This window comes from Erythrolamprus reginae, chromosome 1 (assembly GCF_031021105.1).
Source record: "Erythrolamprus reginae isolate rEryReg1 chromosome 1, rEryReg1.hap1, whole genome shotgun sequence".
In the NCBI taxonomy this organism is placed as follows: Eukaryota; Metazoa; Chordata; class Lepidosauria; order Squamata; family Dipsadidae; genus Erythrolamprus; species Erythrolamprus reginae.
In genome coordinates, this window is record NC_091950.1 from 24,334,735 (window position 1) to 24,361,252 (window position 26,518).

Genomic DNA, 26,518 nt, shown 5'->3' on the forward strand with positions numbered 1-26,518 from the left:
ATGATGGAATTGATGCAGGACAAAGGTGTGAGACTAGGAAAACCCCATCAAATGAACTCAATCTGTATAGTCTGGAGGACAGAAGGAAAAGGGGGGACATGATCGAAACATTTAAATACGTTAAAGGGTTAAATAAGGTTCAGGAGGGAAGTGTTTTCAATAGGAATGTGAACACAAGAACAAGGGGACACAATCTGAAGTTAGTTGGGGGAAAGATCAAAAGCAACATGAGAAAATATTATTTTACTGAAAGAGTAGTAGATCCTTGGAACAAACTTCCAGCAGACGTGGTTGGTACATCCACAGTAACTGAATTTAAACATGCCTGGGATAAAAATATATCTATCCTAAGATAAAATATAGAAAATAGTATAAGGGCATGGGCAGACTAGATGGATCATGAGGTCTTTTTCTGCCATCAGTCTTCTATGTTTCTATGTTTCTGTCCTCTAAGAATTAAAAATATAGAAGAGGGGGAAAAGAAAATTCTCTTTAAAATGTTGAAAGAACTATGGATGGGTTCTCTAGAGCAGTGTTTCCCAACCTTGGCAACTTGAAGATATCTGGACTTCAACTCCCAGAATTCCCCAGCCAGCAAATGCTGGCTGGGGAATTCTGGGAGTTGAAGTCCAAATATCTTCAAGTTGCCAAGGTTGGGAAACAATGCTCTAGAGATCCAACAACAAGAGATAGATGTTGTAGCAGATGAAAAACGTAGATTAAATAAATGTGATGTAAGGAATTACAAGATCCCAAGGGAGAAGCAGGAAAATTTTACCCCCCAAAAAGTCTATAAGAGTTGAAATTCTAAAAAGAGCAAGAGATGATGGATAGAGATAGAATACTTCTTATTATAGTGGCTATTTTATTAAGACTTTAAAAAGGGATAGAAGTCAGAACATGGGAAAATAGTATTATCTATACTGATATAGAATAGAATACATCATAATTATGTATACATAAATGTTAGAAAGTAAACGATTATGATTATGTATACTTAAATAACTTAAATAACATTACTATTGTTATTATTACTGTGTTTAAAATACAGTATATTGATCCAGACAATACTCTGTTCACCAAGCACCTATGGTGGTTAAACAAAAGAACACCATAAATAAAACTATATATTTTTTTTTAAATCCTGCAGGGATCTACTTATTCAAGACTGTACTGAATAAACCACAAAGGGAACACTTTGTTCAGACTCTAATATGACATATTTCAACTTTTATAATAATAACAACAGAGTTGGAAGGGACCTTGGAAGTCTTCTAGTCCAACCCCCTGCTTAGGCAGGAAACCCTACACTATTTCAAACAGATAGTTATCAAAAATCTGCTTAAAAATTTCCAGTGTTGGGGCATTCACAACTTCTGGGGGCAAGTTGCTCCACTGATCAACCATTCTGACTGTCAGAAAATATCTCCTTAGCTCTACTTCTCTCCTTGTTTAGTTTCCACCCATTGCTTCTTGTTCTACCCTCAGGTGCTTTGGAGAACAGGGTGACTCCTTCTTTGTAGCAACCCTGAGATACTGGAACACTGCTATCATGTCTTCCCTGGTCCTTCTTTTTATTAAACTAGCCATGCTCAGTTCCTGAAACCTTCATATGTTTTAGCTTCCAGTCCTCTAATCATCTTTGCTGTTCTTCTCTGCACTTTTATCCTTTTTATCATCGTGGCGACCAAAGCTGAATGCAGTATTCCAAGTGTGGCCTTACCAAGGCCTTATAAAGTCGTATTAACACTTCGGGTGATCTTGACTCTATCCCTCTGTTAATGCAGTGCACTGCTGGCTCATAAGATCAGAAGCAAGATGAGAAAATATTCTTTTACTGAAAGAGTAGTAGATGCTTGGAACAAACTTCCAGCAGACGTGGTTGGTAAATCCACAGTAACTGAATTTAAACATGCCTGGGATAAACATATATCCATCCTAAGATAAAATACAGGAAATAGTATAAGGGCAGACTAGATGGACCATAAAGTCTTTTTCTGCCGTCAATCTTCTATGTTTCCATATTTAAATGGTTGTTCACTAGGACTCCAAGATCCCTCTCACAGTTACTACTGTTGAGCAATGTGCCACATATACTGTAGCTGTGCATTTTTTTTTTCTTGCCTAAATGTAGAACCTTACTTTTTTCACCACTGAATTTCATTTTGTTAGATAGCGCCCATTGTCCAAGTTTGTCAAGATCCTTCTGTATTTGCACCTATCTTCTGGAGTGTTGGCTATTGCATTTAGACTTGTGGACTTCAACTCCCAGAATTCCCCAGCCAGCACTGGCTCCGGAATTCTGGGACTCAAAGTCCACACGTCTTAAATTTGCCAAGGTTGAAAAATACTGCTCTGAGGCCAATATTGGATTATTAGAAACATAGAAACATAGAAGACTGACGGCAGAAAAAGACCTCATGGTCCATCTAGTCTGCCCTTATACTATTTCCTGTATTTTATCTTAGGATGGATATATGTTTATCCCAGGCATGTTTAAATTCAGTCACTGTGGATTTATCAACCACGTCTGCTGGAAGTTTGTTCCAAGGATCTACTACTCTTTCAGTGAAATAATATTTTCTCACGTTGCTTTTGATCTTTCCCCCAACTAACTTCAGATTGTGTCCCCTTGTTCTTGTATTATTTTCTTTTGCGCCGTGCAGAAAAAGAAGAAGTTGTCAGATCTAACATATTCTGAAACAATTTGTGGTTTCTTTTCTCCGCCTTTTTTAGAGCAAGGAAACTGGTAGTGGGCGGTGGGGTTTTTTGTCTTTTCTATTTCTTTTATTATTATTATTATTATTTTTTAAAACCCACGTAATCCTCCGGAAGTTTTTTTCACAATTAAGATGGGCCAGTTCCTGTGTCAGGGATGGAGTTCTTTTCTTTTAATTTAACAACTTTGTGGAATATATTTCTTAGCAGCGTTTTAAAAACCACTATGTTGCCTCCTTTGCAAAAGTGTGTGGCAAGGTAGGGGGTTGCCGATTTGACTCTTCCTGATGCTTGGCAAACGGAGGAATGCTTGGCAAGCGGATGAGTAGTAAGTCCGCATACAGCCCGTATTCTGCTGAACTACGGAAGAAGGGCTCCAGAACCAGCGGCAACGTTCTAGATTCGGTCGCCTTTCGAGCTAGTGTCTGGCTTAAGGTAGGATGATTTTCAAAACAGTCCTGTATGTACAAGGCAAAGAGGAAGCAAAACTGAGTCCTGTGTGGTGACACGGCATACCCTGTTTCCCCTGAAAATAAGACAGCGTCTTATATTCATCTTTGCTCCCAAAGAGGTCCTACGTTTTATTTTCGGGGGATGTCTTGTTTTTTTTAATGAAGAAGAATTCACATTTATTGCTGAACAAAAAAATTGAACATTTATTATATACTGTACAGTAGTTGTCATCACAAACCAGCACAATCTGCTGCACGAATCCCAGCGACCAGTTAGGTCCCACAGAGTGGGTCTTCTCCGGGTCCTGTCAACTAAACAATGTTGTTTGGCGGGACCCAGGGGAAGAGCCTTCTCTGTGGCGGCCCCGGCCCTCTGGAACCAACTCCCCCCAGAGATTAGAATTGCCCCCACCCTCCTTGCCTTTCGTAAGCTACTTAAAACCCACCTCTGCCATCAGGCATGGGGGGACTGAGATACTCTTTCCCCCTAGGCCTTTACAATTTTATGCATGGTATGTCTGAATGTATGTTTGGTTTTTACTTTAATGGGTTTTTAATTGTTTTTACTATTGGATTATTGTGTATACTGTTCTATTATTGTTGTGAGCCGCCCCGAGTCTCCGGAGAGGGGCGGCATACAAATCCAATAAATCAAATCAAATCAATAATCTGCTGCACGAATCCCAGCGACCAGTTAGGTCCCACAGAGTGGGTCTTCTCCGGGTCCTGTCAACTAAACAATGTCGCTTGGCAGGACCCAGGGGAAGAGCCTTCTCTGTGGCGGCCCCGGCCCTCTGGAACCAACTCCCCCCAGAGATTAGAATTGCCCCCACCCTCCTTGCCTTTTGTAAGCTTCTTAAAACCCACCTCTGCTGCCAGGCATGGGGGAACTGAGATACTCTTTCCCCCTTGGCCTTCAAAATTTTATGCATGGTATGTCTGTATGTATGTTTGGTTTTATAATAAGGGTTTTTAACTGTTTTAATATTGGATTGTTATATGCTGTTTTTATTACTGTTGTTAGCCGCCCCGAGTCTGCGGAGAGGGGCGGCATACAAATGCAATAAATTAAATAAATAAATAAATAAATAACCAGACAAACTGTGAATCCTATCAAGAATTTCTTACTACTACCGTACCATTATTTCCATGTACAACAATTATGCTGTCTTCAAATATATGTTATGTATGTTCTGTTCGGGAATGATGCGAAACGAAACGTCTCCTATGTCTTACTTTCGGGGGATGCCTTATATTAGGCAATTGTACGAAACCTTTCCTAGGTCTTACTTTCGGGGGTGACTTATTTTCGGGGAAACAGAATAGTTCAGCCCTTATACTCGAACCTATGGAACACGTGCCATAAGTGGCACATGGAGCCTTATCGATGGACATGAGAGCTCAAGTCCGGTACGCATGTATGTGCTAGCCAGTTAATTTTCAGGCCTTCTGGGGGGCCCTGGGAGTCGGGAAACCACCTGTTTCTAGCCTCTGGAGTCGGGTGGGGAAGGCCTGTTTTTTGCTCTCCCTAAGCTCCTGAGCCTTTCTAGGAGCCTCTGCCCCCCCCACAGGCCCTGCGAAGGCCAGAAAGGGTCCATTTCAATTCAATTCAATTCAATTTATTAGATTTGTATGCTCTCTACATGGGGCTACCTTTAAAAAGTGTTCGGAAACTTCAGATCGTGCAGAATGCAGCTGCGAGAGCTATCATGGGCTTTCCTAAATATGCCTATGTTACACCAACACTCCGCAGTCTGCATTGGTTGCCGATCAGTTTCCGGTCACAATTCAAAGTGTTGGTTATGACCTATAAAGCCCTTCACGGCACCAGACCAGAATATCTCCGGGACCGCCTTCTGCCGCACGAATCCCAGCGACCAGTTAGGTCTCACAGAGTCGGCCTTAGCCTGCTCCCGTCAAGTAAACAATGTCGTTTGGCGGGACCCGGGGGGAGAGCCTTCTCTGTGGCGGCCCCGACTCTTTGGAACCAACTCCCCCCACATATCAGAGTTGCCCCCACCCTCCTTGCCTTTTGTAAGCTCCTTAAAACCCACCTCTGTCGTCAGGCAAGGGGGAATTGAGACTTTCCCTTCCCTCTAGGCTTATAAAATTTATGCATGTTATATCAGTATGTATGATTGGTTTCTTAAATTGGGTATTTTTTTTAAATTAACTTAAATATTAGATTTGTTTACATTGTATTATTATTGTTGTTAGCCACCCGGAGTCTACGGAGAGGGGCGGCATACAAATCTGATTAATAAATAAATAAATAAATGCCACCCCTTTCCGTAGACTCGGGGCAGCTCACAGCAGTAATAACACAGTATATAAGAAATCTAATGATTAAAAATCACTAAAAACCCGTTATTAAAAGAAAACATACACACAAACATACCATGCATAAACTGTATAGGCCCGGGGGAGATGTCTCAGTTCCCCCATGCCGGGCGGCAAAGGTGGGTCTTAAGAAGTTTGCAAAAGACAAGGAGGGTGGGGGCAATTCTAATCTCTGGGGGGAGGCTGGTTCCAGAGGGTCGGGGCTGCCACAGAGAAGGCTCTTCTCCTGGGTCCCGCCAGACAACATTGTTTAGTCGACGGGGCCCGGAGAAGGCCAACTCTGTGGGACCTAACCGGTCGCTGGGATTCGTGCGGCAGAAGGCGGTCTCGGATAACAAGTTGGAAAACGGGCCATTTCTGGCCTCCAGAGGGTCTCCAGGGATGGTGGGGAAGGCTGTTTTCGCCCTCCGCAGTCTCCTACAATGGCTATGAAGCCTAGGGAGAATAAGAAACGGGCGTACCATTGCATGCCAGGAGCGGGCGGAGGGTTCATGTGTGCATGCGCATGGGGAAGTGCTCCCCTTGTTTTGGCATGCGAACTATAAAAGGTTTGCCATCACTGCCCTATAATGACATTTGGGTGGATGTGATCCTTTATATTTCTGCTCCACAGATCTAGACTGCAAGAATTCCGATGACCACAAGAGGTCAGTCAAGGGGCAGTTGTCTATCTCCTTTCTGCCATCTAGAGGTTGCTTTGAGTGGTTACATCCATACCTGATAGCCTAACTTCCAATAGGAGTCCAGTCCCAAGGAATCTCACATGGACTCTTGGTTGACTCTCTTGAAAACAGAAGAGCCTAATTAATTTATTTTGATTTATATCTGCAATGATGATACATCGTTTATTACAGAAAGCTGTCCTTTAAATTTATTTCCTTTCATGATTCATTTTCTTGGTTTTACACTTGAATTTTCCTTTGTAAAGCAAATATTGACAATTAATTTATTTTTTTAATTCCTGTGAATTGCTTTTAGATTTGTCCCCTTTTCGGGTTTTCCTTTTTTTCCCAAGAAAATATGAAACTCTGGTAAGCATTTATAGCAGCTGACAAAATAGAGTACAGTGGTTCCTCTACTTAGGAAATTAATTTGTTCCGTGACCAGGTTCTTAAGTAGAAAAGTTTGTAAGAAGAAGCAATTTTCCCCATTGGAATCAATGTAAAAGCAAACAATGCATGCGATTAGGGAAACCACAGGGAGGGTGGAGTCCCTGTTTCCTCCTGGGAGATTCCTAGAGAGGCCTCATGGAGGCTTCTCCCTGCCTTTTCAGGCCCTGTTTCCTCCCAGGAGATTCCTAGAGAGGCCCCATGGAGGCTTCTCCCTGCCTTTTCAGGCCCTGTTTCCTCCCAGGAGATTCCTAGAGAGGCCCCATGGAGGCTTCTCCCCGCCTTTTCAGGCCCTGTTTCCTCCCAGGAGATTCCTAGAATGGCCCCACGGAGGCTTCTCCCTGCCTTTTCAGGCCCTGTTTCCTCCCAGGAGATTCCTAGAGAGGCCCCACGGAGGCTTCTCCCTGCCTTTTCCGGCCCTGTTTCCTCCCGGGAGATTCCTAGAGCGGCCCCACGGAGGCTTCTCCCTGCCTTTTCCGGCCCTGTTTCCTCCCGGGAGATTCCTAGAGAGGCCCCACGGAGGCTTCTCCCCACCTTTTCCGGTTACAGTTTCAGAGACTTGGGTTTGTAAGTGGAAAACGGTTCTTGAGAAGAGGCAAAAAAATCTTGAACACCCGGTTCTTATCTAGAAAAGTTTGTAAGTAGAGGCGTTCTTAGGTAGAGGTACCACTGTAGTTAGTTCATGGACGTGACTCATAAAGGAGATGTTTTCATTTCTTTTCATAGTCCCTCATCCCTTTTTTTAAAGCCCAGGAATTGTTTAATTAAGGCATCAGCAAAGAAAGATGAGAAATTAATGAGGATTAAGTGTCTAGCTGGTATCTAAGACAAATGAGGGAAACAATGACCTAACAGGGGTTAGAGCTAGAAACTTGTTATCTCACTGCTTGCCAGGATAAATAGGAAGAGCTAGCTTGTTTAAGCAGCCACTCTCTCAGGTGTTAATTGAAAAATGTGGGTCAACCACAGGACATCCGATGCAAGCTAGAACTTGATGGGTTTAGAGCAGTACTGGGTTGCTACCAGTGCGTTAGCAGACTGCGCACCAGTAGCAGCCACCAGATTGCAAAATTTGCGCATGACCACTCCAGTGGCAGTCCTATGGGTGCCGCCATCTTTTTTCTTCAATTTTTTGTATTTTTTGCTTCGTGCGCATGATTCGCGTGTCCCCACGTGAGATTTCAGCACATTTTTCTTCCTGTGTGTGCACATGTGCATGCCTTCCAATTACCCCATCTAGCATGACTGGAGGAGGAATTCTGGGAGTTGAAGTCCACAAGTCTTAAAGCTGTCAGGCTTGAAGTTTGCAAAAAGTGTACATGGTTGTAAAAAGTAAACACGCTGGCATTGTATTAAATGATATACACTGCTCAAAAAAAATAAAGGGAACACTTAAATAACAGAATATAACTCCAAGTAAATTAACCTTCTGTGAAATCAAACTTTCCACTGAGGAAGCAATACTGACTGACAATCAATAAAACTATTCAACACCACAGACAACACATCTACTCTCCAAAAAGATCTCGACTTTGTCTCAGATTGGTCTAACACCTGGCAACTATCAACCAACAAATGCTCTACCCTCCATATCGGCAAAAAGAATCCAAACCTCATATACAAACTGAATAAACAAAATCTCACAGCCAACCCCCACTCAGTTAAAGACCTTGGAATACTAATATCAAATGACCTAAGTGCTAAAGCCCACTGCAACAATATCGCCAAAAAGGCTTCCAGAGTTGTTAACCTGATCCTACGCAGCTTCTGCTCTGGCAATCTCACACTACTCACCAGAGCCTACAAAACATTTGCCAGACCCATCCTTGAATACAGTTCATCTGTCTGGAACCCATACCACATCTCGGACATCAACACCCTAGAAAATGTCCAAAGATACTTCACCAGAAGAGCCCTTCACTCCTCCACTCGAAACAGAATGCCCTACGAAAGCAGACTATCAATCCTAAGCCTAGAAAGCTTAGAACTACGATGCCTAAAACACGATCTAAGTATTGCCCACAAAATCATATGCTGCAACGTCCTGCCCCGTCAATGACTACTTCAGCTTCAACCGCAACAACACAAGAGCACGCAACAGATTCAAACTTAATATTAATCGTTCCAAGCTTGACTGTAAAAAATATGACTTTAGCAATTGAGTTGTCGAAGCGTGGAACTCATTACCTGACTCAGTAGTGTCAACCCCTAACCCCCAACACTTCTCCCTTGGACTATCCACGATTGACCTCTCCAGGTTCCTAAGAGGTCAGTAAGGGGCGTACATAAGCGCACCAGTGTGCCTTTCGTCCCCTGTCCAATTTGTCTCCCCTTATCCCATATATCATATATCTTTTCTCCCTTTCATATATCTTCTCCTCTATTTTTATATATTTTCTTTATATGTAATACTTCATGTCTATTCTCCTCAATATGTATTGTGTATTGGACAAAATAAATAAATACAAATAAAAAATAAATAAATTTCACATGCTGTTGGGCACATTCAACTTTGTACAGAACAAAGCATTCAATGAGAATATTTCATTCATTCAGACCTAGGATGTGTTATTTGAGTGTTCTCTTTATTTTTTGAGCAGTGTATTAGTACACCATTTGGTTCAGAATACTGTACATTTTCCTTTTATTTCCATCTCTAAAATCTAGATGCGTCTTATACTCCGAAAAGTACGGTATTTCCAAGTCTATTTCTTAGTTTCTTCCTCTGATCATTAAAGTACTGGGGTCTCTTGGCTCTTTTGACTAATTGTTTCAATGGCAGCAATTTTTTCCCCACCATATCCTCCAGTATCATCCCCATATTTCATTACAGCATGCAGTGAATCTAAGAGGTTGCCATTTGTAAACCATGGTGGAATAATTTATGTGCTGGGCAATTAACCACAACCATAAATTAATTAGATCTGTGATTTACTGCCCCCAAACCCAGCCAGCTGTAGTTTATTTTACAAGTTGTGGCTTAGCTACGATCCATAACTAATTAATGATTCTCACCACTGTTCATATGCTTCAGAGGGTCCCAGCATCTGGTGTGCTTCCTATATGTTTGATTATAATTTTCATCATTCTCAACTACTGTGCTGCTGACTGCAGATAGTAATAGACGTTGCAGGGAATAAACCTCTGAATTAAATGCCTTTATACAGTCTCAATCTTGTTAGCAGGAAGCAAATAATAAATGGCAGCCAATTTAGCTTGGTTTATTTTAAATGCTTTCCCCTGGATGTGTATTTCATTTCATTTCATTAGTTACTTCAGTCATTAGCTGGCTGGCTTACAATTCTAGATTGATTTAAAGATGGGGGAAAAAATAACCAGGCAAATAAACAGTGCTTGTATTACATAATAGAATATTCCCATGCCAATGAATAATAAAAAATCCATGTAATCATAAACTATACAGGAGGAATCTTGCTCTTTTCCCCTCTCTCTCTCTCTCCCTCTCTCAAAAGTGTGCTGAAAAAAATTATAATCTATATGACTTGGTTTTAAGGTATCTGTTAGGTCGTAACAATGCACGGATGCTGTTCGGATCCGATTCGTTTTATTAGGAATCGGCAAGGAACGGTAACAAAATAAATAGAGCAAACAGATTTTATTTTTATTTGTTTGTTTTTATTTATTTATTTTGTCCAATACACAATGAGGGTTTTAGTGCATATATGTCTATGTACACATAGTAAAATACATGATGAAGGTTATAGAGGAGATACTCATGGTAAAATATATCTAAGAAATAATAGAAAAGAAGGTATAGTAATAGAACATATCAATGAAAGAATAGAAGAAGAGACATAGGAATAGAAGAAAGGTATAGGAGATATAAGAGAGCAATAGGACAGGGGACGGAAGGCACTCTAGTGCACTTGTACTCGCCCCTTACTGACCTCTTAGGAATCTGGATAGGTCAACCGTAGATAATCTAAGGGTAAAGTGTTGGGGGTTTGGGGATGACACTATGGAGTCCGGTGATGAGTTCCACGCTTCGACAACTCGGTTACTGAAGTCATATTTTTAACAGTCAAGTTTGGAGCGGTTAATATTAAGTTTAAATCTGTTGTGTGCTCTTGTGTTGTTGTGGTTGAAGTTGAAGTAGTCGCCGACAGGCAGGACATTGCAGCATATGATACAAAGTTAAGGCGAGAATGCCGGCTCGTGGCTGTACTGTCCTTTTTAAACTTTTCCCGCTAGAGGCGCAGCTTGACAGCCTCTTGATTTTCCCATGGTTTAGCCAATCCGCGGCCGGTATGCATATTAACTCATTTCCATAAACTATTTACATATCCTATTTACATACACAACAGAATCATTGGAGCCCCTTTTTTCAGGGCGTTAAAAAGTCAGGATGGTAGCTAGGATATTGCAACTGGGGTGCAGATACAAAGGGGCACAGCCAGGCAGGGGTTCCTACTTACCACCACTACCGGTGCTATGCGCACATAGCTCTGGCTGACCGATGGGCGCGTCCTGGCGAGATTTTGCTTCTGCGCATGCACAGGAAGCAAGATCTTGTGAGAGGACGTAACATTTTGGTGATTTTTTTGCTTCTGCGCATGCTCAGAAGCAAAGTCTCGCTGGGATGCCCGCTGCTCACCTGAGCTGCATACACATCGACGGTTTTACTACTGGTGCACAGTGTGGCCCTTATTGGCAAGAGCCCAATACTTGGTGCCGCCATTCTCTTGACTTTTCGGAGTGCCTGCAGACCCGGGTGGGCTACTGCCCGGATGGGGGGAACGCAGCGGGGTAGCAAAAATGGAGCTCCACCCCAGAGCACCCAATTTGCACTGAAAGATGTTGAAAGAAAATGCATAAGCCACGCCCACGGTGTGGTAGTAAACATTTTGGTAGCCCTTCACTGCCTGCAGATAACCCTGTTTTTCATATAAAAGCAACCTGTGAGCCTTGCAGGGTAAACTGTAGATAGGAATTACATATAGATCAGCTCATTCTACTTTATTGTAAAACTATAGAGATAGTCCTTAACTTATGACCACAATTGACCCCAACATTTCTGTTGTTAAGTAAGACATTCATTAAGCTGCATGTTATGACTTTTCCTGCCACAGTTGTTACATGAATCACTGCAGCTGTTAACTTAGTAATACAGTTAGAAACATAGAAAAATAGAAGACTGACGGCAGAAAAAAACTTCATGATCCATCTAGTCTGCCCTTATACTATTTTCTGTATTTTATCTTAGGATGGATATATGCGTAGTAAAATATATCAGAGAAGTGTGTGTGTGTGTGTGTGTGTGTGTGTGTTTGTTTGTTTGTTTATTAAATTTGTATGCCGCCCCTCTCCGCAGACTCGGGGCGGCTCACAACAGTAACAGAAAACAATATATAATACAAATTCAATAATTAGAAAGCTAAAAACCCATAATTTTAAAAAACATGCACACAACATATCATACATAAACAGTATAGGCTTGGGGAAGATATTTCAGTTCCCCCATGCCTGACAGCAGAGGTGGGTTTTAAGGAGTTTGCGGAAGGCAAGGAGGGTGGGGGCAGTTCTAATCTCTGGGGGGAGCTGGTTCCAGAAGGTCGGGGCCGCCACAGAGAAGGCTCTTCTTTGCCAATCAGTTTAAAGCTCTGTTGGGAGAATTGGCGCTAGATTTATGGTTGGGGGTCGCCACAACATGAGGAAGTGTATTAAGGGGTCACAGCTTTAGAAAGGTTGAGAACCACTGTTCTAGAGTGTTTATGTCAGAAATGCGGTGTGGGTTCCAGACAGATGAGCTGTATTCAAGAATTGGTCTGGTGAAAGTTTTGTATGCTCTGGTTAGTAGTGTGAGATTACCGGAGCAGAAGCTACATAGGATTAGGTTACCAACTCTTGAAGCCTTTTTGGCGATGTTATTGCAGTGGGCTTTGGCACTTAGGTCATTTGACATGAGTGTTCCAAGGTCTTTTATGGAGTGATGGTTGTCTGCAAGGTCTTGTTTATTCAGCTTGTATTTGGCGTTCTGGTTCTTTTTGCCAATGTGTAGGACAGAACATTTTTTGGTTGAGATTCGGAGTTGCCAACGTATTCTGTAAACCTTGATTAAGCAAACTTAATGTCCCACGGTGCAAAGCGTGAAGCCCATCAGGCAGTGATTTTATACAGTACCTTTGCAAGAGGAGTGGAAGTGGGACGGATGTGTGGTTTTTCAGCGGGTGACGAAAATGCCCATGTCTGCTGTTTACTCACTGCGACACGCTTGAGCAATTGTAGCTGAGGTTCTCCACCCATTTCTGAGTTGTTGAAAACAGTACATGATATTATCTCTCCGTACTGCTGATCCTCCTCCTGCCCCTGTTCTTTCTCTCCCTATTTTATTTATTTACTTACTTACTTACTTACTTACTTACTTACTTACTTACTTACTTACTTATTTATTGGATTTGTATGCCGCCCCTCTCCGTAGACTCGGGGCGGCTAACAACAATGATAAAAAACAACATGTAACAATCCAATTAATAAAACAACTAAAAACCCTTATTATAAAACCAAACATACACACAAACATACCATGCATAACTTGTAATGGCCTAGGGGGAAGAGCTATCTTAATTCCCCCTTGCCTGGCAGCATAAGTGAGTCTTGAGTAGTTTACGAATAACAGGGAGGGTGGGGGCAGTTCTAATCTCCGGGAGGAGTTGGTTCCAGAGGGCCGGGGCCACCACAGAGAAGGCTCTTCCCCTGGGGCCCGCCAAATGACATTGTTTAGTCGACGGGACCCGGAGAAGGCCAACTCTGTGGGATCTTATCAGTCGCTGGGATTCGTGCGGTAGCAGGCGGTCCCGGAGGTACTCTGGTCCAATGCCATGTAGGGCTTTAAAGGTCATGACCAACACTTTGAATTGTGACCGGAAACTGATCGGCAGCCAATGCAGGCCACGGAATGTTGAAGAAACGTGGGCGAATCTTGGAAGCCCCACGATGGCTCTCGTGGCTGCGTTCTGCACGATCTGAAGTTTCCGAACACTCTTCAAAGGTAGCCCCATGTAGAGAGTGTTGCAGTAATCGAACCTCGAGGTGATGAGGGCATGAGTGACTGTGAGCAATGACTCCCTGTCCAAATAGGGCCACAACTGGTGCACCAGGCGAACCTGGGGCTCCACCCCTAACCACTATAAACCAGGGGTGGGCTACTGCCCGGCCGGGGGGACAAAAATGGGGGTCCACCCCAGAATACCCAATTTGCACTGAAATATGTTGGAAGAAAACGCATAAGCCATGACCACAGTGTGATAGTAAAAATTTTGGTATCCCTTCATTGTTATAAACACCTGATCTTAAAAAAAACCAAACCCATAGAATCATAGTGCTGGAAGAGACCTTGAAGGTCTTCTAGTCCAACCCAGTTATCTTCACTCAGTTATCTAGGGATTTCTGGGAGTTGATGTCCACCCATCTTAATGTGACCAAGATTGAGAATCATTGATGACATGCAATGTTCCCTCTAATTTTTTTTCGGTGTGGGTAGAAAAGTATAGTGTCTGAGCGGCAGTCCCTTTGGGACTGGGCGGCAAACAAGAATGAATGAACGAACGAACGAACGAACGAACAAACAAACAAACAAACAAACAAACAAACAAACAAACAAACAAACAAACAAACAAACACAAATAGGAAAAAAACCCTTCTTTTTTATTAAAATAAATTAATAATAAAACAAAACCAAAATCGATTACTATTAAAACTAAAACAACCAGCAAAACCAAAAACACAACTATTAATAAATCCATGCTTAAAAATCTTCATTTCTTAAATATTTATCATAGTATTATAGTACAGTATTCTAGTAATACTATGAAAATCTGAACACCAATGCATCAATTAATATAGTTCCATAAATTATACTTTTCTATAATTTCATTCAATATTTCCAAGCTCAATTAATTTTCAGGCACTTAGCATTTACTATTACTGTATTAACTTTCATCAATCTTCTACATTTCGAAGTACAGTATATTTTAAATTCATAATGCAAACTCATAAAATCATACAGTACATATCATAAACACCTTATTTATCATACATGTTTGTCCATTTGACCATAGCAATAGCAATAGCACTTAGACCAGTGTTTCTCAACCTTGGCAACTTGAAGATATCTGGACTTCAATTCCCAGAATTTCCCAGCCAGCATTTGCTGACTGGGGAATTCTGGGAGTTGAAGTCCAAATATCTTCAAGTTGCCAAGGTTGGGAAACACTGACTTAGACTACTTAGACACTTCACCAAGGCAGCCTTCGTCGGCGCCATCTTGAATCAGAAGATAATCAGAACTGCAGAAAAAACAATTGCTGCCAACCTGTCTTCCTTTGAGGGCCTTTATACTGCATGAGTCAAAAAAAGAGGGCGGTGAAAATATTTACTGACCCCTCGCATCCTGGACACAAACTCTTTCAACTCTTACCCTCAAAACATCGCTACAGAGCACTGCACACCAAGACAACTATTAGAACAACTAAATCTTGTTCTAATAGTTCTTTTGCAATGTTTCTTGAAAATAAAATTAATTTCATTATGAATTCTACTGGCTTTGGGTTTGGTACTTGCTTCCCAGAAAGTCTACCTATAATAATTTTTGAGATTACTGCAGTATTTATTTATTTAGAGAGGGGTCCCCAACCCCTCGGTCTGTGGATTGGCACTGGTTTGCGGCATGCCAGCAACTAGTCTACGCAAATAAGCGAAGTGTTAAGATATTCATGAACTGGGAAAACCATGTTAACAAGGTCAGCCAACGAATAGGCATAGCAACTAAATCAGCCAATGAGAACTAAACACTTCTAAGTCTGTGCAGAGAATCGAAACTAACATTAAGTTTAAGGCTGGGGGTGGCTCACTCTCCACTCTGAACTCTCTGTGCTGTGTCTGCTCTGCTGAAATGAAACTAACTCTCCTGCTTGTGTTTACTTGTAACTACATTGAAGAAGAATTCTGCTCATGGTAATGTCAATTCACCTGTTCCTATGTTTATAAAGAAGTTAATTAATCCAGCTAAATCAGTTATCTGTGTGTGCTTCTGGTTTTGATTTTTGCAATAAATTCCCCAAAGATTGGGGGAGCCGCTGACTTAGAGTATTTATTTATTTATTTATTATTTTATTTATTCATTTGTCCGATACACAAATACTGTATATGGTACTTTGCTCAACAGTAGTAACTGTAAGAGGGATTTTGGAGTCCTAGTGAGCCAGCAGTGTGCAGCAGCTGCCAAAAAAGCCAACACAGTTCTAGGCTGCATTAACAGAGGGATAGAATGAAGATCACGCAAAATGTTAATACCACTTTATAAGGCCTTAGTAAGGCCACACTTGGAATACTGCATTCTGTTTTGGTTGCCATGATGTAAAAAGGATGTTGAGACTCTATGAAGAATCCAGAGAAGAACAACAAAGATGATTAGGAGACTGGAGGCTAAAACATATGAAGAACAGTTGCAGGAACTGGGCATGGCTAGTTTAATGAAAAGAAGGACCAGGGGCTGCCACAAAGAAGAAGGAGTCAGGCTATTCTCCAAAGCACCTGAGGGTAGAACAAGAAGCAATGGGTGGAAGCTGAACAAGGAGAGCAGCAACTTAGAACTAAGGAGAAACTTCCTGATAGTTAGAACAATTAATCAGTGGAACAGCTGGCCTCCAGAAGTTTTGAAGGCTCCAACACTGGAAATTTTAAAGAAAATGTTGTATAACCATTTGTCTGAAATAGTGTAGGGTTTCCTGCCTAAGCAGGGGGTTGGACTAGAAGTCCTCCAAGGTCCCTTCCAACTCTATTATTCCAAAAAAGCAATGATTTGTCTCGCAACTCTAGCAAAAAGGTAATAAAATGAGGCACAACTTACTTAACAACTGCCTCATTCAGCAACATAAATTTTGGGCTCAGTTGACGCTGTAAGTGAAAGACTACCTCTAAATCTGCAATAAAATAGTCATGATGTAACTCAGGTATAGTTGCATAATGATCGTCTTTGTTCAGTTGCTTTATTGGTCTGTACACATATAGCCTTCCATACCAATAAAATGCAGCATACCAAATACATATTCCCAATCCCTGCTTGGATGCATTTTCAAAGAGAAACTTGATGCAATTCTTAATGATATGTCAGTTATGAAAAATCAGGCCCACACATGAAGAACCAATTAAACTGATTCATTGCTAATCATATCTCTGCCCCGACTTTTTTTCAACTAACAGTTAGCTCCTGCCTGGAGTTAATTTATTTATTATTAGAGTTGAAAGGGACCTTACAGGTCATCAAGTTCAACCCCCTGCCTGAGCAGGAAATCCTACATCACCCCAGCCAAATGGCAGTCCAATCTCCTCTTGAAAGTGTCCAAAGTTGGGGAGTCCACAACCTCCGCTGGCAGGCCGTTCCACTGGTTGATCGCTCTCACTGTCAGGAAATTCTTTCTTATCTCCAGGTTGAATCTTTCCTTGGTCAGTTTCCAACCGTTGTTCCTCGTCCTGCCCTCTGGTGCCCTGGAAAACAGTGTGTCCCCCTCCTCTCTGTGGCAACCCCTCAAGTACCTGTATACAGCTATCATGTCCCCCCTAGCCCTTCTTTTTACTAGACTATCCATGCCCAGTTACAGCAACCTTTCCTCGTATGACCTGGTCTCTAGTCCCTTTATCATTTTTGTTGCTCTTTTCTGCACCCTCTCTAGAGTCTCTATATCTTTTTTGAAGTGTGCTGACCAGGGCCTTATAGAGTGGTATTATTACCTCTCTGGTCTTGGAGTGTATCCCCCAGTTCATGCAGCTTAGGATTGTGTTGGCTTTTTTAGCCGCTGCTGCACATTGCTGGCCCATTTTTAGCTGGTTATCCACTAAGACTCCAAGATCCCTTTCAAAGTCACTCATGGTGAGTGTGGTTTCGCCTAATTTGTATGCATGTTTTGGGTTTTGAATTCAAGAGAGGTTGGACTTGGGTTGCGAGCATTGCGGTAGGTGGCGGCCACAATTTGCCCGCGACCGCTCCAGTGCCAGTCCTATGGGCGCCACCATCTTTTTTCTTCAATTATTTTTATTTTTTTTTTGCTTCGTGTGCATGTGCAGAAGCAACATTTCAGGAGGGGACACGTGCACGAGAGAGATTTCAGCATGCGCGGAAGCAAAAATTCAGTAAAATATCGCATGCGTGTGAACCCTCGCAAGATTTTAGCACATTCCTGCTTTTTGTGCATGTATGGAAGCAAAAACATATTGGGGTGCGCACAGTGATGGGCTCCTACGGGAACGGTCATGAATGCAGTTCCGGTAGCAAAATTTGGAGCTCCACCCCAGAGCACCCAATTTGCACTGAAAGATGTTGAAACAAAATGCATAAGCCACGCCCACAGTGTTGGTAGCCCATCACTGGGTGCGCACACGCATGCGTGCATAGTGCACACGCATGCGTGCAAGACCACCAAAGCTGCGTGCGGCCAGTAATAGCAATCCGCCTTTGGTCTGTTTGTCACTACGTAGGGATTCTAGGCTGATTTCTGTTTTAACTGCCTGGGGAGGATGAAAACAGCTTCCCCTGCCTCCTGGAAGTTGCATTTTCCAACATCTGGTGGGCCTAGTAGGCTCATGTTTTGCCCTCCCCAGGCTCCAAAGGTTTCCCTGGAGGCGGTGAAGGGTAAAAACACCCTCCTCCATCCCCCTGGAGGCTCTCGGGAAGCCAAAAATGCTCTCCCAGAGTCTCCTGTATGAACCAAAAATCAGCTGGCCAGATTGGAGCTGAGCTAGAGCAACAGCTCGTGTGCCAGCAGATATGGCTCCGCATGCCACTTGTGGCAACCCGTGCCATAGCTTCGCCATCACTGCCCTATACCATCCTCCACTTCGAACTCTCTGAATAATCAAAATGGTTTTGATTCTTCTGCCAGGAGCTTCCACGGCGAGATGTCCTGGATGCATCAGCTTTCATCCTGGTGGATTCGTCTTCATCGGCCACCGCAGCCACGCTGAAGCGTCCCACGAGTCTCAGCCGCCACGCCAGTGCAGCAGGGTTCCCTCTGTCCCCTGCTATTCCCAGAGGTCTGGCCAAATCTCACAAGCCCCACAGTGCCTACAGTCCCTGTGAAATCAGCGAAGGGAGCCTAGCAGAAGCGGAGGACATTTCACAACTGCTCGCTGACGTGGCTTGCTTTGCAGAGCGCCTGGAGAAGCTGAAGGATGTTGTATTGCAGGAGGGTGAGTAATATTGCACGCGCATGTACAATAACCGTGAGTTAGGGACTGAACTCATGACTTGACACTCCATGAGGGTCTGAGAGCAGCTGCTATAACTTTAAGTTAATTTGCATTTTACTTTTCCCCCTCCAATGCATACATTTTATTTATTATTTATTTATTTATTTAATTTATTTATTGGATTTGTATGCCGCCCCTCTCCGGAGACTCGGGGCGGCTAACAGCAATAATAAAACAGCATATAATAATAATCCAAAACTAAAAACAGTTAAAAACCCATTATTATAAAAACTAAACATACATATAGACATACCATGCATAAAATGGTAAAGGCCTAGGGGGAAAGAGTATCTCAATTCCCCCATGCCTGGCGGCAGAGGTGGGTTTTAAGCAACTTACGAAAGGCAAGGAGGGTGGGGGCAATTCTAATCTCTGGGGGGAGTTGGTTCCAGAGGGCCGGGGCCACCACAGAGAAAGCTCTTCCCCTGGGTCCCACCAAGCGACATTGTTTAGTTGCTAATGCACCCAACGGCCTTGTCCAAATTGGTGTCTCTCAGAATTTTTCTGCCAGAGTTCCCAACGTTCGCAACAGAAAGTAGTAGTAGTAGTAGTAGTAGTAGTAGTAGTAGTAGTAGTAGTAATAATAATAATAATAATAATAATAATAATAAAAATATTAGATTTGTATGCTGCCCCTCTCCGGAGAGATATAAAATAAATATTTTTATTTTTCAATTTCTATTTATTTATTTTATTTATTTTGTCAAGCACGTATTAGTAGTATATAAAGAAATAGCACTGTTTATATACGTGATATTGGTACTAATAAGAGGGAAACGTTAGGATGGGGGATGGAAGGCACTCTTGTGCACTTATGTACGCCCCTTACTGACCCCTTAGGAATCGGGTGAGGTCAACAGTGGATAGTCTAAGGGTAAAGTTTTGGGGGTTTGTGATGAAACGACAGAGTCAGGTAGTGAGTTCCATGCATTAACAACTCAGTTTTTGAAGTCATATTTTCTACAGTCGAGTTTGGAGAGGTTTACGTGGAGTGTATTTGTTTGTATCCAGCCTTTATTGTTTTTGAATGTACCCAAATACAGTGTTCCCTCGATTTTCACAGGTTTGAACTTCGCGAAAAGTCTATACCACGGTTTTTCAAAAATATTAATTAAAAAATACTTTGCGGTTTTTTCGCCTATAGCATGGTTTTTCCCACCCGATGATATCATATGTGATCGCCAAACTTTCGTCCACCTTTAATAAATGTTTTTTTAATAAACTTTAATAAATAAACATGGTGAGTAATGATCTAAATGGTTGCTAAGGGAATGGGAAATTGTAATTTAGGGGTTTAAAGTGTTAAGGGAAGGCTTGTGATACTGTTCATAGCCAAAAATAGTGTATTTACTTCCGCATCTCTACTTCGCGGAAATTCGACTTTCGCGGGTGGTCTCGGAACGCATCCCCTGCGAAAATCGAGGGAACACTGTACTTCCTATTTTCCCCACAACAATAACTCTATGAGGTGAATTGGCTGAGAGAAAGAGTGATTGGCCCAGAGTCTCCTGGCAATAGGCCCAAAACTGGCTTTCATGCCTAAATTGGGATTAGCACTCCCAGTCTCCTGATGATGGGCCTAAAATCACTCAGCTGCTTCCAGGCCTAAGGCAGGATTAGAACTCATATTCTCCTGCCTTCTAGCTTGGTGCCTTAATCCCTTAGCAATATTGGCTCCCGTGAAGGGTGTCGGGTTAGAGAAACCTAATCCATAATGATAAAACACTGTGAAAAGTAACCATAATGTAAATTGGATTGCAGTAGTTAGGGGGGGAAACTCTTGAGGTTCTCAATGGTTTTCCTGCAACACAAAGGGGTCCTGAAACCAAAATGTTTGGCAACCGCTGGAGTAAACCATGATTAAATTTATTTTATTTATTTTTATTTATTATTTTATTTTATTTTATTTATTTTATTTTATTTTATTTATTTTATTTTATTTATTTTATTTTATTTATTTTATTTATTTTATTTTATTTTATTTTATTTTATTTTATTATTTTATTTTATTTTATTTTATTTTATTTTATTTTATTTTATCCAAAAACACAATAATACACAACGAAGGTTATAGAGCAGTGTTTCCCAACCTTGGCGACTTGAAGATATTTGGACTTCAACTCCCAGAATTCCCCAGCCAGCGAGTTGAAGTCCAGATATCTTCAAGTCGCCAAGGTTGGGAACCACTGTTATAGAGGATACACTCAAAGTAAAATATATAACAGAAAGAACAGAACAGAAAATATAGGAATAGGATATATCAGTGAGGGAATAGAAGAAAAGTTAGAGGGATAGAAGAGAAGATATATGAGATTTAAAGAAAATTGTAATGCACTGACATGCTTCAATTGTACAAAGATTGGGGGGGGGATGTTTCTTCAACCCAAGATATTTTGCGATGGTGGTGGCGGCAGTGGTGGGTTCTGAATTATTTTGCCATCAGTTTGTGTGCAAGCATGCCACTTCTGCACATGCGCAGCAGCATCCTGGGTGGGTGCAACTTACCACTGGGTGGTGGGATTAAGTTTAAATTTAAGTTTATTGAATTTATATGCCGGCCTTCTCCGAGGACTCGGGGTGGCTTACAGAACATAAAAAAGAAAATATATAACAAAATCCAAATAATTAAAATTCAGTTACAACTAAAAAACTAAGGAACCAATTAAAATACACACATAACCATTCAGTCCTTCAGGACTGGGCGACATAGAAGTCAAATAAATAAATAAATCAACAAACATACTATACATTCATCAGCCAGGGAGGAGAATCTAATAACCCCAAGCTTAGCAGCACAGATGAGTCTTAAGACTCTTATGGAAGGCGAGGAGGGTGGGGGCAGTATGAATCTCCAGGGGGAGCTGATTCCAGAGGGCCGGGGGCCCCACAGAGAAGGCTCTTCCCCTAGGGCCCGCCAAATGACATTGTCTAGTTATTAGAAATTAATAGCAGACTGTAAAGACGGAAATTATTGAAAATTTAATGCATGCATCATATTCTGTCCAAAATTGAGAATTTAAGCAAGCATGCATAAGGAGATATTTCTATATTATTATTATTATTATTATTATTATTATTATTATTATTATTATTATTTATTGGATTTGTATGCCGCCCCTCTCTGCAGTCTCGGGGCGGCTAACAACAGCAATAAAACATTATATAACAAAATCCAATACTAAAAACAGTTAAAACCCATTATATAAAAACCAATCTTACATACAGACATACCATGCATAAAATTGTAAAGGCCTAGGGGGAAGTGTACCTCAGTTCCCCCATGCCTGGCGGCAGAGGTGGGTTTTAAGCAGCTTTCGAAAGGCAAGGAGGGTGGGGGAAATTCTAATCTCTGAGGGGAGTTGGTTCCAGAGGGCCGGGGCCACCACAGAAAAGGCTCTTCCTCTGGGTCCCGCCAAGCGACATTGTTTGGTTGACGGGACCCAGAGAAGACCCACTCTGTGGGACCTAACTGGTTGCTGGGATTCGTGCATCAGAAGGTGGTCCCTGAGATAATCTGGTCCGGTGCCAGATGGTTATTATAGACCTATCTATAATAATTGCAATAACTTGGCAATTATTCTGCAAATATCCTCACTTTGCAAGTGGCAGTTAAAAAGTTTTCCCCTTGCCCTAACCTATTTCTAAGGCACTTGTAGTAGCGCGCAAGACTTTACACTCTGTTTTTGCAAGCAGTCTTAATTCATTGAGTGCAGAGCACCCACCTTATAAAAATTCTGCCTTTCCTATCCGAGAAAAGCCTTTATGATGGATGACATCAGCTGATTTCACAATGGTTTGTTTAGCCACGCTCCCAAATCAGTTGACATGTCAAAGCAGGCAGAAGGATGGGAAAATGCCATTTCCTGCCTTTTCTGCCTTTTCATTTGTCTGCCTTTCCTGTTTACGGGACCCTGTGACAGCTGGCAGCGCCCTGATAAATCTTCCATGGGTGCACAAGCCCCAAGGCTTGGGTTATTCTGTCCTTCTCTCCTTAGACTTCTAGGCTGAAAGGATAGCCAAACGCTGCCAAAGAGAAGGGGGTGGTGAGGATTAGGCTAATTAAATTAACCATGCCAACCATATTGTAGAAACCAGCTGTAGGCCTTAGTCTAATACTCATTTACCCAGTTTTGGGTGCTTCAAACCACCTTTTTTGCATTCAACTCAAACATACACTTCCTCAGAATTGTACGGATGGGGGAGTGCAAAATACTTTTGTAAGTTTAAAAGCAGAAGCAGGATGTGCCATAGGACCCTCCCCTCCTTAACCTACCATGCACGGTGGACTCTTTTAAAATTGCATTTTTAAAAATATGTTTCATTTCTTACAATGAGGATGGAGGGAGGGAGGGAGGGAGGGAAGGGAGGAGGAAGGAAGGAAGGAAGGAAGGGAGTGTAAGAGAGAGGTGTAAGAGAGAGAGAGAAAAAGCAAGGAAGGGAGGAAAGAAGGATGCAAGGAAGGAAGGAAGAGAGTGTAAGAGAGAGAGAGGAAGGAAGGAAGGAACCACAACAACACACGAGCACACAACAGATACAAACTTAAAGTGAACCACTCCAAACTCGACTGCAGGAAATACGACTTTAGTACCCAAGTAGTTAATGCATGGAACTCACTACCAGACTCTGTAGTATCATCACCTAACCCCAAAGACTTTACCCTTAGATTATCCACTGTTGACCTCTCCCGATTCCTAAGAGGTCAGTAAGGGGCGTGCATAATTGCACCAGAGTGCCATCCGGCCCCTGTCCTAATGTTTCTCTTTTACTGGTATCATGTATATAAACATTGTTATATCTTTGTATACTCCCAATATATACTTGACAAAATAAATACATAAAAATAAATTATTGTTGTTGTTGTTGTTGTTGTTGTTGTTGTTGTTGTTGTTGTTATTATTATTATTATTATTATTATTATTATTATTATTATTATTTACATTTGTATGCCGCCCTCCTCTGAAAACTCGGACCGGCTCACAGAATAAATAGAGAAACAAAGTGTACCAAACAAATCTAATACATTAAAAAAAAACCTACAGCTAAAAACCCTATGTATTACTCCATCAGACAATCCAATCACACCATGCATCACATTTATTGGTCATGGGGTAAGATCTAATTGCCCCAGGCCTGGCGATATAGATGAGTTTTTAAACTCTTGTGGAAGGCAAGGAGGGTGGGGGTAGTACGAATCTCTGGGGGAGCTGATTCAGAGGGCCGGGGGCCCCACAGAGAAGGCTCTTCCCCAAGGCCCTGCCAAATGACATTGTCTAGTTGACGGGACCTGGAGAAGGCTGACTCTGTGGGACCTAACTGGCCCCTGGCATTTATGTGGCAGAAGGCGGTCCCGTAAGTAATCTGGTCCGATGCCATGTAGGGCTTTGTAGGTCATTACCAACAAAGTTATTTAGCAAATAAACCAGAGTCTCACAATTCCCACCCACCTCAGCCTATAAGGCGACCATCAGAACATTGTGGGATGTTTAATCCAAAATATTGGGTAGAAACTAAAGTAAAAGTAAAGGTAATCCTCAGCTCAGGGGTGGATTCCTCCCAATTCGGACTGGATGGTAGCTACCTGCTGGTGATGTCACGAATCCGATTTGGTGGTGGTAGCGGCCATCAAAACTTTGAATCTGGGTCATAAGTACTTTTTGAGGGTGTGTCATAACTCCAAGCAGTCACTAAGCAACCAGTCATAAGTAGAGGACCACCAGTACAGTACTATGTTTATTAAAAACATAAATATTTATTTGTTTGTTTGTTTATCTATCTATCTATCTATCTATCTATCTATCTACAATATCTATCTACAATATCTATCTATCTATCTATCTATCTATCTATCTATCTATCTATCTATCTATCTACAATATCTATCTACAATATCTATCTATCTATCTATCTATCTATCTACAATATCTTTCTACAATACCTATCTATCTATCTATCTATCTATCTATCTATCTATCTATCTATCTACAATATCTATCTATCTATCTACAATATCTATCTATCTATCTACAATATCTATCTATCTATCTATCTATCTACAATATCTATCTATCTATCTATCTACCTACAGTATCTATCTATCTATCTATCTATCTATCTATCTATCTATCTATCTATCTACAATATCTATCTATCTATCTATCTATCTATCTATCTATCTATCTATCTATCTATTTTGACCTCTATGCCGCCCAATTCCGAAGGACTCAGGGCGGCTTACCACAGTGTAAATTACATGTAACAATAACAATAAAAAGAAGTTCAGAAAAACTAATAATAATAATAATAATAATAATAATAATAATAATAATAATTTATTAGATTTGTATGCTGCCCCTCTCCGAAGACTCGGGGCGGCTCACAACAGTAATAAACAATATGAACAAATCCAATACTTAAAACACTATCTAAGAACCTTATCATTAAATTTAACCACACAACCCAGTCATACCATACATAAACCTTATTAGCAGGGGGATGTATGCCTGGCGACATAGGTGGGTTTTCAGCAATTTACGAAAGGTGAGGAGGGGGGGCAGTTCTAATCTCCAGGGGGAGCTGAATCCAGAGGGCTGGGGCCGCCACAGAGAAGGCTCTTCCCTTGGGTCCCGCCAGACGACATTGTTTAGTCGACGGGACCTGGAGAAGGCCAACTCTGTGGGACCTAATCGGCCGCTGGGATTTGTGTGGCAGAAGACGGTCCCAAAGGTCTTCTGGTCCGATGCCATCTACAATTAAATTGTACATGGCATTACAATTAAAACTCAAAAACAGTTCAGCAACAAACATACTAGTCATTCATACCAATTCATACACATGGACAAGCTAGTGGTTGATTTAGGGGCCCCAGGCCTGCCCGCATAGCCAGGTCTTCGTGGCCTTATGAAAAGCCAGCAGGGTGGGGGCCATACAGACCTCAGGGGGGAGTTGATTCCATAAAGTCAGGGCAGCAACAGAGAAGGCCCTCCCTCGCGGTCCCACCAACCTGCATTGTTTAGCTGATGGGACCTGGAGGAGGCTAAATCTGTGTGCTCTTAATTGGTCTCTGGGGAGGGGGTGGTGGCAGGCGATGGTCCTATATAGGCCATATAGGGCTTTATAGGTAATAGCCAACGGAATAAAACCAAAGAATAAAAATCCTTTAAAAAAAAAAGAATTAAATCTAGAAGGCTACCAAGAACCAATGCAATTCTCCCTGCTAGTATTACAGGGGTTATCCAGAAAGTAAGGTTACAAGCCACGTAGCTCCCGTGGGGAATGTTCGCAGGGGAGGTTGGTATTGCTATCATGTAGCGGGAAGCTAGCGGAAGAGAACGAGCAGTGCCAGTGGTCAGTAGATCATCGATTGGCGTTGTGGTGAAGGATAGAGATGAGCGTCCTCATTCCGTTTCCCTCCAAGTGCGAAGTGTGCACTGTAATACGCTACCTGAATGCTAAGGCGCAGAGGTCCCCAAACTTGGCCACTTTAAGAGTTGTGGACTTCAACTCCCAGAATTCTCCACCCAGAGAATTCTGGGAGTTGAAGTCCACAACTCTTAAAGTGGCCAAGTTTGGGGACCCTTGGCTAAGGGCGTGAACGCTCCAGCGATGGGTCCCAAGATGCTTATTGAAGCGCACAAA

The 26,518-nt window shown here is 42.0% G+C and overlaps 1 protein-coding gene across 2 annotated transcripts in view; it reads left to right on the forward strand.

The window, feature by feature from the left end:
* The window catches only part of ARHGAP45 (Rho GTPase activating protein 45), a 101,883-nt gene that overhangs the window by 11,002 nt on the left and 64,363 nt on the right, over window positions 1-26,518 (forward strand). The window contains exons 1-2 of one of the 2 annotated variants that reach the window (XM_070747294.1): window positions 3,025-3,153; window positions 18,517-18,823. In XM_070747294.1, coding sequence (XP_070603395.1) covers window positions 3,025-3,153; window positions 18,517-18,823 — 436 coding nt within the window. Of the gene's footprint in view, window positions 1-3,024; window positions 3,154-18,516; window positions 18,824-26,518 lie in introns of those variants that run through there. The other variant, XM_070747303.1, reaches the window with a different exon arrangement.